Below are 21132 nucleotides of genomic sequence, written 5' to 3' on the forward strand. Positions count from 1 at the left end.
CAGAGACATATGCTTAACTGGCAGTACTTACCTGCTGTTAGTTCAGCAACCTGGATTCAAGGTACTGACTGCTCTGCACACACAAAGGTCTCCTCCCATCTCCACAAAACATCAAGATTTGTCAGGATCCAAATTCCTTTTCTCCTCACTGCTAAAACAAACACCAGACAGTCAGTTTGTGAGGAAGCAAAATAAGGGCCAAGTTTTGCCAGGGAGCCGACTCCTGTAAATAAAAACTAAAATTCTCTGCAGGTACAGCAGTCCTTTGAAGAGGACTTTGATTCCTCAAAGCACTTGTACAGCTGCTGGGACACCAGTTTTCACAATAGCTCTGTCATGTGCACAACCATTATCTGTTTACCTTTTAAACAAAACAACCGTGGAAGCTGAGGTGTTGAAACAAAGCTACTCCCCCACGGCCCCTCAGTCAGCAGTGAAACCAGGACTGCAAAACCAGGCTGAGCCACATGTTTGTCTGCCAGGCAGCCTTCTCTCCTAATCCTTTGAGATGAAACAGACTAGAGATACAGGAGAACTTACTCAAAGTAATTTTATTTCTCCAAACTCAGAAAAATATACATTGATTCCCTTGCCTGTCTTTAAATAAAAATAACCTATCTTATCTGCCTTTTCTTTTGTTGCCACTGTTAAACTTTAAAAAAAGTCCTCAATACGCCGTTTTTTGGGGGGACTCGCTGAGCATCTCTCTCCTTCCTTATTCTGTAAGGCACTTTCAGGATCAAAGTCAAAGCAAGCATCAGCTGCCTCCAAAAGCAAAGCTGCATCAGCGTCATCTCTGTTCTCAGAGAAGGTCCTCTTGAAAAGGTCATAGATGGTCTTCTGCTTTGGATCTGACTGAAGAATTAGAATAGAGAGAATACACATATGTATTGCCAAACAAAAACACAGCATTCCCACTGCCTTTTCAGATTCACTAGGCAACAAATAATTCAAGCCCAGAAAGGATATGGCTAAGCTTGGGTGCTAGGCTGCAGAAGGAATTTGGTCTTGTCTGAGTCTAAACCCCATATAAAGTCACATGCCATTACCTTCCTGACCATAAAAGAGGTGCAAAACACCACAGTATCTTCAAAGAGAAGGAAATACCCTGTTAAAGGCACCTTCTGTATATAAACTTCTGCCACAATCCCCTAGATTGATCACACGTGATCACTGGCAGCAGGACTTACTCCCTCAGAGTAGAGAGATCCTCCTTCACCCCAAAACCATCCCTGGGAGAGCTGCAGGCAACTGGAGATCCCTAAAGAAAGGTCTCAGTGCCAGGGGTTTTAGCTGGTTGTGCCCTGCCAGATTTTTGCAGGAAGAGGGGCTTTGACACTGAAGATAGTACAGCATGCAGTATGTTAGCAGCACGGGAGCTGCAGATCCAGAGAGGGAAACCGCATTGCCCAAAATTGCCTATCCCCATGCCATCTTTTCCTCCCATGATTCCTGCCGGTGTGGAGGAAATTCCAAGTCTCTTAGGAGGCAGACGGCTGCTGGAGAAGCTGTGTTGTATGTCTCCTTCCCCACAGCAGGGTTGGAGCAGTTGGGAGAGTCCAAATCAAGGCATGGACTTGGGGAAAGGCATTGGAGAGTCTGCTCTGTGGCATTTAAGGCAGAACAGTTATCAAGTCAGCCTGCAAATCACCTAACCATCTAAAATGCACAAGCCAAAGTCCATTTGCCTCTCCCAGGGACCACCAAAGTTCTTTCAGGAGTTTCTTTAATTACCTTAGGGTAGTAATCAGTGGATTCAGCTGTTTCAGAGAAATTGGCTTCAGAAAGACCAGCTTCACCCAAGACTTTTATTTTCTCTTGAATCATTGGCCTAGGAGTGATAAATGCAGGTATTACTGTAAGAATGAAAATAACATGCAAGATATATTATCCAGGCAGACAGACACCATCATGTACAATGACAAGAGAAGACAAAGAAAGATACGACAGAGATATAGAAGATAATTTTTCAGCAAGAACTTGTGAGCTCTTTAATATGTCCTGATATTATTTTTAATGGATATTGACCAATCCGATAAGTAACAAATAAGAAGAGAATGTGATTTCAGGCTAATTTGGAGGGAATACACATCCAAGAAGAAAAGTAATTGAATGTGGCAACACTAACAATATGAGGTCAAAACAAGACGATGCAGTTAAAGCAAGTCTTTACAGGCTGTGTTCAGTCTCTGAGAGAGGCAGAGGTAACACGTATCAACAGCCACATCAGCATTTCTAGGCTATCTCCCAAATATACAGTGGGAAGAATCAATCTGTGAGCCAGTGAAGAGACAACACTGGCCCAAGAGGCAGAGAGAGGTCCCCAACCACATCTCCAGACTGAACACTCCAAAAGAAAGAAAGGCCACATTGGAGCAGCACGATTAATACATTTACCAAATAGCCCTCCAGTTAAGCATTAACAACTGCATGGACAGCATTTCACAAATAAAGGAAGAATTACTGTCATTAACTTTTTGTGAAACATGGGCAATGCATCAGTTTCCAGATCCCCACATTGTAGGGTTATAATTATTTGCCATCATGATATTCTGGGAACTGCAAAAGTTCACTCAGTTTGCCTGTTCTTTTAAATGAGATAATAAAGATGTAATTTTGGACTTCAAATGAACCAGCTGGCGATAATTTCTTTTCGTCATTTGCAGGTCAGTTCCCTTGCTGCCCTAAGGATTCCCCAGATGCTCCATTTCCCTGGGATGTCAGATTCCCTAGTCCCAGTGACTGCTGCACCCTGACAGCCCCCATCACAGCCCGCAAAGCTCCGAGCACACTTCCCCAGAGCCAGGGCAGCAGCATTTCTTCAATTCACCTGAAGGGTCCCCAAGCAGCAGGAGGAGAGCAGCACTGCAGAGCACTTGGCAGCCAGATTGCTACTCAGACTTGATCCACAATACATCAAATGATCCCCAGTTCCTTTTAGTTTTGCTGGCAAGTCCTCACAGTACCCCAGCATATGAATGCTCTGGGCTGTACCTATGACATTTACTTCTCTTTACTCAGAACCCGTGAAGATTTTAGATACATCTGTTCTCCTACAATTTCTCTCTTTCTTTGTCCTGCTTGCCACCCACTTAGTTGTGTCCGTTGCAGCCAGGCCACACCAGCAGCTCACAGCAGCCCTAGGTCACAAGCACTGTTCCTCCCCTCGCAGAGTTGAAAAACAGTGCTGACATGAAGCAACAAAGTCACATAAGCAGCAAACAGCAAAAAAAGGTAGAGGGAGAACCGGAAGGATCTCTCTCCACTTCCTACCATAAGAAGTCATCTGCTGTGCCTTTAGCCACCAGGTAGTGAATATTAACAGAGTTGGTCTGTCCAATTCGATGAGCCCGATCTTCTGCTTGGATCAAAATCTTTATGTAAAAGCATGACAAAGAAAATGAAGTGAGAACTTTAGCATTTAAGAAGTAACGTAAGACCCATAGAAAATGGAGCTCTCCTTTCTTGTGCTCGGTGACTATTTCTTGTCTACATCCTGCTAACATCTGAAACTCCCAGCACAGACTAAGCCAAGAAGTCACCCAGAGTGGCAGTGTCCCTAAATGGTACCGAGCATTTCTCACAAGCTGCTTTAAACCCTCCTCCTCAATACAGTCACAGCCGGACTTAGGTAATTCAGGAGATGAGACTCACTCATGAAGGGCTTGCTCCCTGGAGGCTGTAGAGTAACATAAGATTATGCAGAGATGCTCTCGAGCACAGAGCACTGCCCTCCACTAGCAGAATCTTTCAGCTCACCCTCTCAACCCAGTGAACTGTTTGACCAGCCTCACCAGCTCCAGTCCAGGCAGTCGGGCATGCAGAGACAAGCACAGGGAAAAAAATTGGGTAGCCCCAGAGGAAAACACGTGCCCAGCACGTCTCCCCCCCGAGCTCCAACACCTCCGCTCAGCAGGCAGCGTCGGGCCCACCTTCCCTCAGGAGCCGTACCCCTGGGTTCCAGAAGAGCTCTGCAAACACCACCAGGTCGGCAGCAGACAGCGTCAGGCCCATGTTGGCAGCAGTGAGAGACAGGACGGCCACAATCTGCTTCTCTGAGAACTGGAACCTCTGGCACAGGGACTGCCGCTCAGCTGAAGGCGTGGAGCCATCGATGCGAATGTATTCAATGTGCTGAGAAAGACATAGGAGGGAGACACTTAGCTGCCCTGTATCCCTTTTCCAGTCTCCCCATTTCCTGTTTTAGAGGAGTTCTGCTTTCCTTCCCCACACCAGTGCTAGGAAAGTTAAATAAACAAACTGTGAAGCTGAAATAGTGATGGAGTTAATGAGTCTCAGTCAAACACTTACTTTCTTCTCCAGTTCTGCAACTATTGCATCCAGCACTATCTTGTGATGAGCAAACACTAGGAATTTATCTTTCCCACTCTCCAGTAACTCCAGAATGTATTCTCTACATAAAAAGAGAACAGAAAAAAAAAGAAAATCAAAACCTAAACAAAATCCCACAACTCTGATTTATGTGCTGAGAGAACACAGGCTTTGCTCACAACAAATCTAAAAGTTACTGTTCATCCATATACAGAAACCAGGAATAAATTTAGCATAAAATTCATTAACGTGCAGGTAGCATATTAATCCTCTACAAACTAAAAAATAAAAGTCTGTAGGAAAACTCAGTCATTTTAGACCACAGGCAGACAGATGCCTGTAATTATACTTGTATAAGACCTAGAACCCCTTGATTATCCTAATTGAAAAATGACTTCATAGACAATCGACTGAAGTCACCTACACTTATTTGACTATCCCATTCACTCTTGTATTATTTATATGGTTACTTAGAATTATGTTCATTTTAGAAGAAAAGGCCTCTAAACACATGGCATCAGGATATCCCAAAAGCTGCTTTTCTTCAAATTGACAATTTACCACAGCTTAACAAGCTATAAATACGGGCTATTTTTAGAAACTATGCATATTAGCCAATGACAAATGAGAGATAGCAAAAATGAGAGGTTCCTTCTAAATCAAATTAAGAGTTTATTAAATCAAAACATTTGGCATTTGCCATGGGCTAATAGTGTAAGAGTGTACACATAAATGGGTTCTGCATTTCAGCTTTTATGTAGTAACTCACAAAGTAATCAGGTCAACTATAAACTGAAGCCTGAAAAACACCTAAAAGCCTAAAATGTGTAACTAAGTATAGTGACAGCCATCAGAGCAGATGATACAAATGTCATCTTTTCTTTAGAACAGCAAAGCTGTTGCCAAAATAAGCATTACCGAGTTCTTTGCTAAATACAACACAGCTTAGGTCAGCAGCAACTGGCAGAAAACACCAAGTGGGATTTCCAGCACTATATTAAGATGGATCAGAGCTTTGCAGCCAACTCCCTGCGTTCTGTAATGTTCAGATCCCAGTTATGATAGTATCATTTAACAACGAAATCTGGGAGAAGAGGGGGACTGCTGGGTTTAAACCAAAACAAGTATCAAAATGAACATTCAGCAACCAGATGCCAAGACATTACAACTATTGAATACCTCATTTGCAGACATCCATTAACCAAGGTCCAGTCATTACAGGGCACAGAAGCCCTGTAAAAACTGTCATCAAGAACAAGGCACAGGGGGTACTAATGATCCTAAGATAGCAGTGGTAGCTAGATGTCATTGTACATGACCAAGTTCTAGCAAGTGATATTTTAAATGGTATTAAAACCCCAGAAATGAGAGGACTGTCTCCCATCTCTCAGTGTCTACAGAGTCAAGTAAACACCACTTCACAGTTTTATATTCAGTTCACACTTGCAACTGAATATAAAAGGAAGAAACTCTTCTAACTGTTCGCTAACATAAAAGGAAGAAACCCTTCTGAAGAAACGAGAGTTGGGATTCTGAAGTGCAGTTCCGTGCCAAACGGATGGATTCTGCAGCAAGGTCTGACACTGTGAAATCACACAGGGCACATTGGCTGGCCCAAACATTCAGAGGGCCACGAGAAGCAAACTGCTGGCATGCTATTAGCATCCTGCTTATTCACAAGTCATACGAAATGACCTAATATGACTCCTTTGCATTTCCAGCAGAAACGCCAGGAATTAAAGGACACAAAAGGAAATTATTCCCAGGGAGTTCATAGCACACCTATGGGAGAAAATTCTTGTTACTAAGGTGCCATGGAAACTCTGCGGAGGAGCTAAGCCAGGACGGGTTGCGATATCCTCAGAACACACTAATACTAAAGCTCTCTCTTTCTCAAAAGCTTCTTGGATCAGGGTTTCTGCTGCAACAGTACTGCAGTGTTTGGTTTCCTCAAATTCCGTTGATACTTTTGGTTTCATTACTCCATCCCTCCCTAAACTGAAATAGGGTCTGAACACTAGGGAAGCTGATCCAAGTCCCAGACACTGACTAATTTCAGATGGTTCAATTGACACTGTTTAGATCCATATCTAGAATGAAATCAAAAAGATTCATTCAGTCTAGGAACTCTGACAGAAGTAAATGTTTAGAGCACTGCATTTTTTTTTGTGCTGGTACTGTTATCTCTAAGGCACCATTTTCCTGTTCTCAGAGAAAAAATGCATTTTACTAGGTAAGCATGAAGTACAGACGTGCAGCTTACACGACTGAGTGGATTTTAGCTTCTGCTGTTCTGTTGTAGAAGAGGAGAAGAGCTTCTTTTTCCTGTTGTTTCTGCAGAGAGGAAGATAAATTTCTGTGAGTCTCAACTGCCTTTTATTCTTGCTTACAAATCCTAGAAAAATTCGCACAATTTGCAGGGGCTCCTCTTAGCACCAGGCATGGCTGATACTCACACACTCACATTTCTGCGATCAATTCCCGCCCTACTCCCAACTCAACTCCTGTAAGACGGGTGACAGGCATATTACAAATACAGCTTTAGCTGGGAAAGCATTTCCAAACTAAAATGGCAAGAAACACTCCCGAGTCCTTATAGATCTGCATTAGAAAAACAGAAGCTTAGGACATACATTTGCCATCCACAGAGGAAAAATAAATGTAAAAATAAATTCTTCCCATTTTTGGCCACCGATGTGTTCCACAACATAATTTCAACAGGCTTTGCAAGGTGAATGGGAGGCAAAGCAGTACAGAAGAGTCAGTCCAGCAGCAGCAGAAGCATAAAAAGACGATTACAAAGGACTGCTGAGAAAGGAAAAAAAGACAGAGCAAATAGCGTTTGACACAAAGGGACAAAGCAAAGCATTTAAATCAAAGGGAGAATAAAAAGCTGATCTGTTTTGGTATTCATTTAAAATTATGCTCTTAACAGCTTTTAGCTGTCCATCCATGTGGGGTATAGCTCTGACTTCCTTTGGAACAGGGGATTCTGTTTTTCACTGATGTTTTTAATTCAATCCTAAAAACAAAACAAAACAAAACAAAAAACCACCAAACCCAGCAAGTTCTTCCTACCTGAAGGCTCCTGAAATATCAATGGCTCTTCACAAAAAATTCTGACTTACACTTTCATACCCTTTGGCCATCCTCTTTGCTGCGTCTGCCAGGACAGCTTTGGTTTTTGCGTTCATGCCCTCGGGAGCCACCACCACCATTTTGCGCTGCTTGGCTGGGAGCTGGGAGAGCACGTCTGACTTCAGGCGCCGCATCATGACGGACTCTTCCAGCAAAATCTTCAGTTCAGTTAAGTTGGATGATCCAGAGTAGTCCCAACCCCATGGCATCTGGCAAAGATCAAAGCACAATTATCAGCATTAAACTTATAAAAAGACTGACTCTTCTCACCTAGAGGTAATCTGACAGTGGAACAAGCTTCCAGGAAAACCAGACAAGGCAAAAACCTGATTATTAGTAGGAAATATCGGGGAACCTTTCTTCCTAAAAAGACACCCACCTTTTTATTTTAAAGGGACACATGCTTAGTACTGCCTTCAAACCAAATACAATTGCCCTATCTGAAAACAGATTTCACAGGAAAAGGAAGGTACTTCTGTTCTCTACTTCTATTTGTGAGCAGCTTTTAAAGCAGATTTTAATAAGAAAAATCTTAAGACAAAAATCTTCTCTCCTGGCCTGAGGACAAAAGATCCTCAACCCAAATACCTTCACAAAGACCCTATACTTGTCTGGCATGCCCAGTAAATGCTGGATCAAAACTGACTGTTCCGCACTGTGACCTGTCTCTTGGTCTGCTCCCTGATACATTCTGTTTTTATTGCTATCATGTTTGGCTCAGAGGTTTCCAACTCTTGTGAAACATAAATATTTTTTACCTCAAAATATATCACTCAAGGTACCATCTCTTCAAAGTACCATCACTTCAAAGCTCCTTTGAATAAACCCTTTCTTTTTTCCTTCCTGAAGCACTCGCTTCCACACCTGCCCCACAGTCCATGATTCTTGGCACAGTCAGATACATCTGTTCCATCAGTTTTAGCTCATCGCTTCTCCCTCTGGTAACCTCACAGCCTGTAGTTTCTTCTCCAGGAAAGAATAAGTAACGAACATGACAAGCAGTGGCACCAAAACTGGTAAATTCCCCAACCAAAACATCTCGCAACAATACATCTTTGGACAGGACACCAATGAGGATTTTTACATTGACTTAAAATATAAAGCAATAGCTTCTTGCTGAAATTTCATAAATAAGCAAATAAAGCAGAATTACAGTAAAACATATATATATATATATATATATATATATCTTCCCCATAGTTCTAATTCTAAACCTTATTTGCAATATCAGAAAAAAAAGGAATAAAAATACAAGCTCTGGCCTTTGAGCTGCAGTCCAAAGCAACCCTTACACGTGCATAAACACACACACATGCTCCTGAATAGCATAAAACTGCAACACAAGGAACCTCAGTACCAAATATTTCACCTGCTATTCCGCTCCTATTACATCACACTAATTATCATCATAGTTTTAAGCTTAAAAATATTTCACATTTTTTATCTTCCCAAGAGAAATTATATACAACAGGAAGTTTGACGTAAAATAGGAAAAACTTCCAAAACTTTCACTATGATCTCCACTCTGCTGTAGAATGGAGACAAAAATGAATTCATACCAGCCAGGGCTAGTAATATTATTTTGTTAACAGATATTGACTTTATTAGCAGATAGTGCTTGGATGGAACAGGGAGGAGAACATGGCACAAGACACAGAAGGAAATCAAATGGGTCACAGAAAATTGAGACCTCGCTGATATTCGAAAGTGAATGTTCCTTCTTCTGGGTGGGACATAATAAATTTGCAATGCTGTTTCCATATTGTACTGGTCTGAACCATGAACAACTGCAGATTCTGGCACCTATAATCACCTTTGCATTTAATCTAAACCTACACAATTACAGTACCTTCCAGTTACCTGTAGCAGCTGGTTCATTCAAGTTAGCAAGAATTCCAGCCGTAGACACACAGCCCATTTGGGTGTTGTTGAGTAATTTGGCTCTGGAAACAGCAGAATGGGACCCAGATAGGGGAAGTAAACCCATCCGGATCTAAGCCAAGCACAGGTATTACTGTACTGCATCCTGCAAGCACCAGCGTGGTGCAGACACATCCCTTCCAACCCATGCAGGGCTGAGCCCCAGCCCCGGGGCTTCCTTCTGCACCTCCTGAAACCGCAGAGCCGACAGACACGGGGAAGCAGCCGGGAGCCGGCGCTCCAGCCGGCCTGGCCGGCGGCACTCGGTGCTCCCAGGCCTCGGCAGCAGGAGCTGCTGTGGGCTCCGGGGCGCTCCCCTCGGGGCGACTCATTTGACTCATGCAGCCCATGGTTTTTTCCCTTTCCAGTTGTGTAATGAGCGATACGTGTAGCTGTGTCCACGTAGCACAACCCATTCCAGAAGAATAACATCACAACTCAAAGAACAGGGCACAGGCAGAGCACAAACCCTGCCTACTGTCATACCAAACAATACACAGAGGCACAAGCCCAACGGTATGTTCCAATTATCATATTTCTTCTATGGTGATTGCATTGCTGAAGAATTTGCAAACAGGGAAGATGCTTGTCCCATGTTGTGTCTAGCAAGTGATAAAAAAAAAAAAGGGTTGTTCTTGAAACTATTAAAATATATTTCAGTATATCCTACTGAAAAAAAAAAGAGAGAAAGAAAAAAGAGGGACATTTATTTTGCCAAAATACACATCTGACTTTGGTCCATAACATTCCAGAACAAATGCATCAAACTGTGATTTTCTTACCAAAGTGTTACAGCATCTTACATGACTCAGTAAACTTATTACAGTGCTAGCAGAAGCTGCCAAACTCTTACAAATTCAGAGCATGTACTCATATAGAAATTATTTAATATTTGCCAACATCAACCAGTTTGCAAAAACAAATTCATGGCATGTATTTTGAGAAACAGACTCAAGGTATTTTGCAAATAACCAGGTGACATTTCAGTTGCTGCATTTTTAATAATAGAGATGCTGGGAGGCTGAACTGCAAACTGATAAACTTTTGTTTTATGTCTTTTCCAATCAAGCCTGTCAGATAGTTGCAGTTTTATGCCATGAAATCCATTCTTTTCAAATGGAAAGTTACCAGGATCTGGTTTTGAAATGAATGATTCAGGTTTGTCAACTTTTATTTAATTTTACAATATAATCGGATTTATTAATATCAAAACATTTTTGCATAACACCTTTCATCCTAACAGCTCTTCAAAAGCTTTACCAAACCTCTCTGATTCTGTGCAATATGGTTCCTGCCACTGCAGGGCAGGAAGAATCACCTATCTAAATAACAAAAACCAAAGCACCGCAACAGTTCTTAAGGGAGGAAGCAGCTCTAACATCATCCCGGATTAGAACCATAGAAAGGAATATGAAGGAGATACTGCAATCAAAATACCATTTTTATTCATTCTTAGCTGAGTGGATCTATCACAACCCAATATTCAAAAGTAGCCTCCCTAAACTTAGCCCCATCTCTCCATTTACCGCCATTGTTTTTCTTCTGCAAATAACAAAATTCTTTCTAAATTCACTCTATCGTTTACTAACATTAGCTGCCCTAAGTGAACACAGAGGAGACAGTCATGTTCAACTACCTGGCAGAGCTGGGTCAAACTGAGAAACAAAAATTGTACTAGCAACCCTGCAGAGGCTTTGAAGGGGAGCTGATGCAAACTGTGACCTCCATGCTGAGTTGCACTGTAGGCTGAAAACTCATTTATACCGAATACACTGCCACAACCTGGATTGTGCAGAACAATTTTATTTCTTTTATTCAATTCAACATCCTACCTGAGGTCCATATGCCTTGTAATTGAAGCAGCAGCCACTCATGCAGAACTTTACCCTCCAAGGTTTTATGAAACTTCAAGCCTATTCAGGCTCCCACATTGCAATTGAACCTTTCTTTCTGCACGCCTTTGTTTCCCTGTAGGAGCCATTCTGGACACTGCTCAGACAGGAATCGCTCAGCAAAGATAATGAAACTCAGCAGAACGTGCATTCCCTTCCTTCCTTCCCTCCCTCCCTCCCTTTGAGCTCTTCCTCCATATGTTTCCTACTATAGATGGAGATATCATAAGTTTCTGTTCTCTGCAGGAACACTAGCAGCACTTTGCTAGCATGAATGCTGTCAGCTTTCAGACCTAAGGCTCTGTGACTGTGATTCCGCATTTTAAATAACCTCACTTTCATCAATACTATCAGTGTATCAGTCAATAGAAGACTAATGCATTGGTCATGTATTTTGCACATCTGAATGTACATAGAACAGCACTAGGCAGGCTATGAAAGGAAAAGTGGGCACTTAGATCTAGGAAAAATGCAACTTACTGACTTCAGATGAGACTGCTGTATAAATCTTCTTAATGAGAACTTGGCATGCATTAGCTACTAGAGAAAATTTGAGAAAACACAACCTACAAAAGTCCTACAAGTGGACATATTTACTTTTGCAGAATACATGGATGATAGGCGGGGTTTTTTTTTGGTAAATATTTTTGGTGTGTTTACGCGGCCAATTGGCATTTCCAGCTATTCTAGGTGGTTACTGCCCACTCATATAGAAAACAAGGCACAAGAAGTGAAGGAGCTTACTCGAGGACAAAGCAGAGGAAGTCACATTTGGGCACTGCAGGCTCCTGTTCACACTGCCAAGCCACCCTATGCCACATGCTAATCACTATCTGCTACCTGCAGCAGGTAGAGAGGGCTCTTGGTCCAAATCAGAACTCACTTGTGACTTTGGTTCCCTTCTTTGTTTCCATATAAGCAACATAAAAGATCTCACAGACTCGACAGACAACAGGCAGCAGCAAAAGCTCTACTCCTAGTGGCCTATTTTCCAATGCACACAGGATTTGCCTGGAGATGGCAAATCCAACCACAGATGAATTGCCTGTGTGTAAAGTGCAAGGCAGAGACTTGCCATTGCAGCTGCCAGGCCTGGCTTCCTGCAAAGCTGGTAGACAGAAGAGAATATATTTTAAAATTATGTTGGGGACCATGTTCATGGCCAGAATTAGGGGAGAGCAGAATACAAAGATAGCCTAGAAATAATTTTTTAACCTAGCTGCAGGCATAAAATCCAAAATCCTACACAACAAAGGCCTTGCATCTTAAACAATTGCTAACCTAGACTAGACACTTTTTTTTTTTTTTTAATCAATTAGCCTAATCCTGCAGCTGCTCAAAGAGCCCACAGTGACTTTGTGCATTAAAAGCACCCTAGAGGTGTTTTCAGAACAAGCTACTCTCCCCCAGCCAGGAGCAATTTGTCACACAGCTTTTTAACTCAGTGTCCTTCTGGGCAGGTTTTGCAAAGAAATGTCAGCACCTCCATGTCTCAGGTCCACTGTTTAATGGCAACATTAAGAACTTCTCAGGTTGAGAGCCTTCAAAACATTCCTATGGAGTGAAAAGGAGACTTTTCTCAAAAAGAGGGACACCTCCCGCCACCCACTCAAGTACCTTCTTGGCATCACAGTAGCGGAGGCCGAAGGAGTGGAACTGCGGGAAGAAGGCGGGCTGCACAGCCACGATCTGCGTGTAGAGCTCCGCGGGCCGCGACATGGCAGGGGTTCCCGACAGCAAAATCACCCTCCTGGCAGCCTGGGAATGCAAAGCCACAACGTTTTCATCACATGCTTTCCAGCATAAGCTGCACCTGCGAGGAAGAAATCCCCCACCCCAGGAGAAAACCCGAGACCCTTTGTTCAAGTAGTCTAAAGAGAAGAATGTGTCACCTTCCAAAAACTGTCTTCAGTGCCTTTCACTGTCTAAAGATGCTCAAGGATAGTGCTTCAAACTTCTAGGAACTGGCACAAACTATATTGCTTCTTACACACCATCCGCATGACGGAAGGGAAGGAGACACCTATTTTTATGACACTACTCTTGAGAATTTGTATTTACTGCCCAGACACATTACTATCTTACACTTGTCTTAAAGATGTATTTGGCATCAAATGCTGCTGGAATATGCCACAAACCCCTCTCAGGTATATCCTCACCCCCAGACTAAGTTAACTTATAATAAGCCTGCCAGAGCAAGTCAGGAACAAACTGTCTTGCTCATGGAAGCAGAAGGGATCTAGATAAACAGGATTTTTTTTCTTTTCTTTCAGTTCTATTTTTTTCTTTTAAATTCTACTAGCAAGAAAACAACGACAATGCTGCCCAAAATGGATCCAGAAGATGTCCACTTGGCAGCCAAAGTAAATGCTAGAACATGAGTTAATACATAAGAATCATATAAAAACATTATAAACAATGCTTTGTACAGGAGATAGGAGGGAAAGAAAAGAAAAAAAAAAAGTTATCTAAAGTAGGTGCTTCTAAAAAAGTAAGTGGAAAAAAATTATATCACAGTCCACAAAAAAAGTCCAGGATGTATTTCTGCCCTCTTACCTCCAGTATTATATAACTCTATTATTAGAGGAGAGCTATGAATTTCTACTGCTGTAAATTCACATATAGTAGTTAAATTACACATGCCTTGTAATTTCCTGCACGGTTTAATGCAGATCATTAAAATAACAAAGAGATTCTTGAGTGACATCTGTACCAACAGCTCATTCACATTTAAATGAAAAAGAAAATGAAATTCTTTTATCGTTTCACTGAGATCTACCAGCCACCCAATCTATTCAGCTGATTCATTCACTCGCCATCCAAATCTCGTGGAAAAAGAGTTCACAGATCAGCTAGCGGAAATTAATTTCAGGATTCTTTATCAGGTATTTATATATAGGCTGTCAAAGTGGGACTTCCCTTCCCCCTCTGTCCAAGCAGATCAGACGGAGATGTGATCATCACTGGGATTAGACAGTTCTTTGTATTTTTTAAGCAGTATTTTTATTAAAGAGAGTAAGAGAAAACTTTTAATGTGTGAGAAGGCAAGTGTTAGTTCACACAAGACAAAGGTCCCTATGTCGATCAAAAAAGGAACAGGTCACAGGGGCTCAAAAGTTATCAGATCCCATGAGGGAACAAAATAATAAAGGAGAAATAGGGTCAGTTCTTAAAGCGAAGGTAACAGAGTAGAGCTGAGCAGAGCCTGGACAATACCCAGTGCTTTGCAGAAGTCTTTCAGGTGTTAACTGACAGCAGCCTGGGAAATCTTTGGAAAGGAAAGACAAGCTAGTTCCACATTGGCAGAAAACCTCAGAATCAAACTTCTTCCTCCCAGACTAGCAGGAGGCCACAGGCCACTGCTGTGGGGGGGGGGGAAGTCAGCCTGCAGGTTACTTGGCTACCTGCTCCCTAAGAGTAGATCAAGTTTAGGATGGAGGAGGAGGAGAGAGCACAACTGTGATTTCACCAGAAGCTCCTGGGAGAGCCAGCAGAAGTCGCGGACATGGCAGGAGACGAGCACCGCGGGGCTGTGTGGTGCCCCCGTTCCTGCTGGTGCCCCTGCTCCTCTGGGCTGCTACCCCACGAGTGCAGGGGGACTCCCTGGAGACACAGCCCCATCAGGGGTGAACTGGCTGCACATGGGTTCACAGCACCTTGCTCCTCCCCACCCCTGCCTCTGCTCCTGGAAGTCAGGGGGAATTCACATGCTGTGGCCCCAGTGGGAAAGCTCCACTTCAACTGAGGCTTCTAAAAGTAGTAGCACTAAAACTGGGCTGTGTAGAGTCACACAATTGGAGGAAGGCTGAATTCCCAAGGAAGATAATTCAGTCTAGCAACAAGGCAAACACCTGTTTTCCAGTAAGCAAATGAGTCAGCTCCTTCCAGATAACCCTGGACCAAGCTAAAGTGACACTCACAACTGACCAGCACATGCTAAATGCAGCGTAAAGCCAACTGTCCTGAAATGTCTTATCCCTCCACCAAAGCTCCTCCACCCAGGATCTACTACAGGAGATGAGGCTGGACCCCTGACTCCCAAGCAGTGAAAACAATTAGCTGGAGTCTTTACTCCTTCCCTTATCTCTAAAGAGACACCAAAAGAGGGAATTATTTCCATGTCACTTGGATTCTAAACTTGTCCAGATGCTGCTCCTCTATGTGCATTTTTTTTTTAAAAAAAATTCTTTTTGGAACAGCTAAGGCAATTAACCACCACAAGAACTTAGCAAGGGTTGTGATACATCTTCTATAATTAACCATTTTACAAATCAAGATGTGAAGATGAAAAAAAAATCTGGCAGACATTAGCTCTACACGAGGTGTGAACAGCTTGAAAAAATATTAATTCCAGAAAAAAAAAATTCCTATGATAAAATTCCTATGGTGGTCTAACTAGTTATTCCAAAGGTCCTTTTCAGACTTAAAACCCTTGAAAGAAGACTCTTAGAGAGACAAGGCTCCAAGTGTTGAAGACACATTTGAATCCTGGGTTAAAGCGAGATCTGAATCACATTTCTTTTGCTATTGGCAACTCATTCTAAATAGAAGCCAACAAAGATTTGCTCCTGCAGAGAAATCTCTGCTGATTACTGCTTATTCCTGTTTCCTCCTGAACCTTCTGTGGTGTCAGAAGTGACAGTTTACCCTCTCTCTTCCAAAGCTTATAACAACAATATGGAACAGCAGCTGCAGAAAATAAGATCTCAGTGACCAGCAAGGACATTCTAGCTCTTTCTAGAAAGTCATTGGTCATGAACTGTTACGTATCTGCACACAGAGCTGCAGCTCCCCATGAGCAGTTAGGTAGGAAGTGTCCTCTTTCCCACCAGAATGCCCCTCATATCCCTGTGACTGTTCTTACAGCTACTTTCCTGGGAGATTATTTAAGGGAACTCGGACACTTACTTGATTAGTGGAGACCTCTTTCGTAGCTCCCATTTATGGAGCAAGAAAAGACATTTGGGGCATTATGGCGCTCTGCTTGCGCATGCAATATATCAGCCAGGATTTAATTTCCCAGCTGCGACAATGTTTATAAAAGTCATTTTTGAAAGTCAAAGAGTAATTTATGAGGTGCTAACCCCCACAGTGACACTTACTTTAGAGGTCAAAATCCAGCACCCAGCTGATTCCAGGGTGTGAGTGGGGTGGTTATGCCATGAAGAAATAATTGAACATGCAAAGAGCCTCATTAACATACAATGACTCTCTTGGCTTTAAATGAATTTCACAGCATGAGCTCTGCCATATGCTAACAGACTGACACGCTTACTTTAAACCTGACTGGTTCAGGATGTACAGTTACCTGTGTCCCCAAATTTGCTTACTCGGTCTTTTTGAACTGCTTAAAACAAGAACACATTACCCTGGCAAATGAAAAATTTAAGACTGACCATTAAATAACAAAATTACTTGATAAAAATGAAAGAATCGATAAAGGTAAGGGGCTATAGCTGTTTTTAGAGTTCATTTCTGCTCTTAGGTGAGATAGCAACCTGCATTTCATAGACGGATCATCTAGTGGGTATCCCCAAAATGTAAGTGCCTCTTGCTCAAGACACACCCCAACACAGAACATGTGTCCAACAGTGACAAGCACCTGCAACAGGAAAAATCCCTGTGACTTCCCTAGTTAAGAAGGAGGGGAAGTGGAAATTGTGAGCAGAGCTAAAGATGCAGCACAGGCCTGGAGGGCCCACAGCTTCTCTGATTTCAGGAAAAGTTCCTTCTCTCAGTGGCTGACAATGAGCAAAGGCTTCTTTACACAGCTTCTATGGAGTTTCAATGCCTAAAGAGAGCAACTATTTATTTTGCACTGGAAAGGGAGAAGTTGCTGTTTCCTCTTCACCTTCAGTATTGACCTTCCCTCTATTATTTTTGAGCATCTCTTTATTAAAACAAGGTCATTCAAAAAGTATCAAGATTCCAGTTCCACAATGTATTTGGACTTCCGTAACAGCAGAGACCCTTAACCCTGCACACATCAGGACGTCATCACACTATCAACCTGAAGAGCAGCTCCAGAGGAACACTCACATGAGCAGCGTTACCGGTGTGCTGTGGAACAAAACTCACATGGAGCACAATGGAAATGAGTCCCTTTTATGTCACTGGAACCTCTGATTAGGTACTACTTTTATTTCTCTCTTTTCTAAACCAGTTTTTCATTAAAACTTTCTATAAGGCTTCCAAACTTTTATCCACATTCCAATGGGACATTCTCCAATTTCCATTGCGTTGTGACACTCATGCAATTACAGACAAACAAAGAAAAGGCAGCATTTTAGCTGGTCAAAGGATGCAGACTCCTTTTCACCCAAGTCCCCAGCAGACCCCAGCAAAGATCAGTGAGAAACTTCTACTTCATTGTTTCTTCATCTACTTCCCCTGGGGCTTTGATGTTTCCTGCATACTGGTAGCATACAGAATCCCTCTCCACTGCTCACTAGACTGTGGGCCAGTCTAGTGTTGGAAGAAAAAAATGAAACTCGAACAAAACCTGGAACACAACATTTTTTGCCTTGGAGAGGCGAAAGTCAGGCAGGGTCATAGGAAACAAGCAGTACTGAGCAAGCTCAAGAGAATGTACTCCCAGGCATGAGCCTGAAAAACACGAAACAGAACACTAAGAACAAAAAAGAAAAAACAGCAAGGTGACAAGTAGGTCCTATTACTGATTGTCACACCTGTGGATCAGGGGGTAGAGACAAGCCAGGCCTGACAATGGCAGCTCAGCCAAAGCCGAGCAACATGAGACTAGTCTTATTGGAAGCAAGAGGAAAGGACTTTCTTCTGAACACAGGAACTTTTTTCCTTGAGTACTATCAGAGATGGGGACAGATCTCACACAGCTGCTGGCACAGACTGGCTGGCATGAAAGCTGGCCGAGTTTGAAAGGGGATTTTTGCCACATGCCAAGACATCAAAGGACTGTTTTCAATTACAGCTTTCAATCCATACGCCTCCGTGTTTTTGGAGGGATGCACACAGGCTGTGTACAGACTCCACCACTGACTCGGCACAGGCAGGTGAAGAATTCTCCTCTATGTACAAGTTGGCAGTCCACAAGCTTGCGCATCCACAGGGACCTTGAAGGGAGTAAGAAATCCTGCTGCTCCTAGCTCAGCTCACTCTAAAGCACCGTCTGGGCAATGGTTAGTTCCTCCCTCCAAGTTTTGGTCAATAAAAATAATAGGGCATGACACATCTATATGCTTATTCTAAAGTGATAGTAACTTGGGTCAAGCTACCAAGTAGGGAACATGGCACCACATCCTTCAGGCTATTATACAGGCCCGAAGTCTTTCTGATCACACTTCCCATTGTCTGTAGGCAAAACTTCTCCAATTTTCTGACAGGTTAGAGGCAAAATCTGTCATAAAAGATATCGAGTGCTACACAGAGAAAGAAAAAGTTCTTTTTTTTGTTAAATATGAGCAAAACTTCTAGGAGATCCCAACTATCAGACTCGGACCAGGTGTTTAACACATGGCTCTTCGACAATGCCATTCTGCACTTGCTTCACAACATACAAAGAACTGTAAGAAAGTATGATTTATAACTGAGGGGTTAAAAATATAATTTATAACATTTCATTTGCAAAACTACCCATATCTTCAGATATTTAAGATTAGAGTTTGGCTTAAGTATGGTAACCATGGGCTAAGTATTTCAGTGATAGAGTTTGGACTTGGCTGTTTAAAAAGGGAGATTCAAAATTAATGATCAAGTTAAGTCATCTTTATTATGGATGTATTGATCTAATTTGATAATTATGCAGTTCTGTCTAGACATTTGTTATATTTTAGATAATATTCAAGCAGTGAAGTCACAGGAGCAGATCCTACCAAGATAAAAAAGAGCCCATTGAGTCCAATGGAAGTGATATTGTCAGACTCAAACATTTCTATTTAGACCTGGCCTGTGTTGTTATAGACTCACAAATGTTTGTAGCAACTAAAGCCCAGAGATCACATTTCCTAGGTCTTTAATTTCTTTTTTCCTCTCCTCATAAGCAGTTCAAGGATAAGGTTTCAGGTTCAGAAGACACATCACTATCTGCTATTCTAGAAAGCTACCGAAGCATCCCCTGTGAGATTTGGGTAAAGGGGTGTCTCAGAAAATCTGCCTTACAGCAACCAAAGAGCTTGAAGGCAGTAGGACCAGAGTCTGGAGAAAGCTCTGAACCTCCGAAGGCTTGGAAAGGCTCACAGCTTAGCAATGGTTGATCAACCCCCAAAAAGTTGTCATTTCCCTTGCAGGGCTTTTACCACTGACGACCAGGAAAATTGGAGCTCTTGTTACTTTAACCCCTTCTGGCACCTCACTTAGCTTTTGTTTCTTCAGGAGGTGGAGAACCTCAGAGGAAGTACAACTAACTACAGCCATTTAAGAAAGTTTAAAGCAGGTCAAGGGCAGCAACAGTTAATGTTGGACAATGGCACTGAGTCAGCTCTAGGGCACTGGTTACAGCTCTGGCACACCTTGATATTGCTTCTGGCACATCAGTCCCTACTGAAGGCATTGCCTTAAGACACAGCTGTATTTGGTATCTTCTGAGCTCCTACCTTGGCCTCTTCTCTACTGCTCTAGTCCTTTTAATGAAAAGGAAGCAGAAGCAAGAATATTATCCTCAGGACTCAGACTTCTGGCAACAAATAGCAGCACATTTATCAATTGGTTTTATTCAACAGTCTCATTGTACCTTGTAAAATACTGAAATGCTCCCATTTTTACCATATTGACTATCTCCTATACTGTCACATTGTCATGCTAACTTGATAAAAGATAACACAGTACAGTTATTAAAACTAACATTCCAGTAATGAAAGCTCCCCACATCTTGGCTGTTCTTTCAAATGAGAGAACATTGCTGTGATGCCCTGTGCCAGCAGCGAGCACATCACTAGCAGTTGAGGACAAACCTACTAACTGACCTGGTTTTCTGAGCATCTAATAGTAAATGTTCTTAAAAGGTTCCAGTCCTTTCTTACCATATACTGTTTACAATCAGGAAAACACGTGGCGTGAACATGAGACTCTGAACACTTTTAAGAGTCTGAAATTCAGTTTCAGAAGCACCAGTTCTCAATTCTGCATGACCACTGATGTGACAGCATAAAACGGTAAATTCTTAGTAGGTTCACAAAGGCATGTAATCTCCATTTAATAGGATATCATCCTTCACTCACTTCTATCTTGTAGCTCACAAAATTTCGGCAAAATGATCCTTACAAAGCTACACACAGAAAACTGAGGCTGCTTTATGAGTATTCTGCAGAGAGATGAAGTTGCTACTTTCCATCATTTTAGGACACAGATCCCAGGTACGGTACTTTAAATTGCCAGTAATATGGGCCTTCCTACTCGGTTTCCAAACACTTGAAGCCTGAAGCCTTTCCAAAGCCAACAGAGGACAAGCATCAGACCCTTAAATAGAATGATGAGGTTATCATTACAAAGACAACAACCTTTAGCTTACTATTAACAATCCCCCCCAGATAAAAACTAGTTGTCAGTGGCACTACCAGGATGAGATCAAATGAGCTCTGGATCTCTTTTTTGGGGCTTCACTATCCAACATTCACATGGGAAGAGGCAGCTAAGACAGAGAAAATCCTGCTCTTGGATCAATGCAGTGCTACCTGGATTTTCATTGGCACAACAGCAGATCTGAGCTGCTCACTCCTACACCTGGAATAGAGAGCCTTGGAAATGAACTGCTGAAGGTTTGGCACACCACATACACACCTTTAGAAGAGGCATGGCAGCTCGGCATCGTGCAGTTTTTACGTTCTTTAGGAAATGAGATTCATCCTGAAACAAAACAGGTACAAAAATGAAGAGA

The 21132-nt window shown here is 42.3% G+C and overlaps 1 protein-coding gene across 1 annotated transcript in view; it reads right to left on the reverse strand.

The window, feature by feature from the left end:
* Positions 1 to 532: 532 nt before the first annotated feature.
* The window catches only part of SMARCAL1 (SNF2 related chromatin remodeling annealing helicase 1), a 33469-nt gene continuing 12869 nt past the window's right edge, over positions 533 to 21132 (reverse strand). The window contains exons 9-17 of the mRNA XM_088519539.1: positions 21036 to 21101; positions 12900 to 13040; positions 7461 to 7679; positions 6596 to 6666; positions 4312 to 4414; positions 3952 to 4134; positions 3274 to 3374; positions 1735 to 1831; positions 533 to 855 (exon numbers count right to left, since the gene is read on the reverse strand). Of these exons, the coding sequence (XP_088375665.1) occupies positions 655 to 855; positions 1735 to 1831; positions 3274 to 3374; positions 3952 to 4134; positions 4312 to 4414; positions 6596 to 6666; positions 7461 to 7679; positions 12900 to 13040; positions 21036 to 21101 (1182 nt within the window). The 3' untranslated portion in view covers positions 533 to 654. The remainder of the gene's footprint in view (positions 856 to 1734; positions 1832 to 3273; positions 3375 to 3951; positions 4135 to 4311; positions 4415 to 6595; positions 6667 to 7460; positions 7680 to 12899; positions 13041 to 21035; positions 21102 to 21132) is intronic.

Source organism: Tinamus guttatus, unplaced genomic scaffold (assembly GCF_059628265.1).
Source record: "Tinamus guttatus ecotype Peru unplaced genomic scaffold, ASM5962826v1 Tinamus_guttatus_pri_ptg000060l, whole genome shotgun sequence".
NCBI classification, from domain to species: domain Eukaryota; kingdom Metazoa; phylum Chordata; class Aves; order Tinamiformes; family Tinamidae; genus Tinamus; species Tinamus guttatus.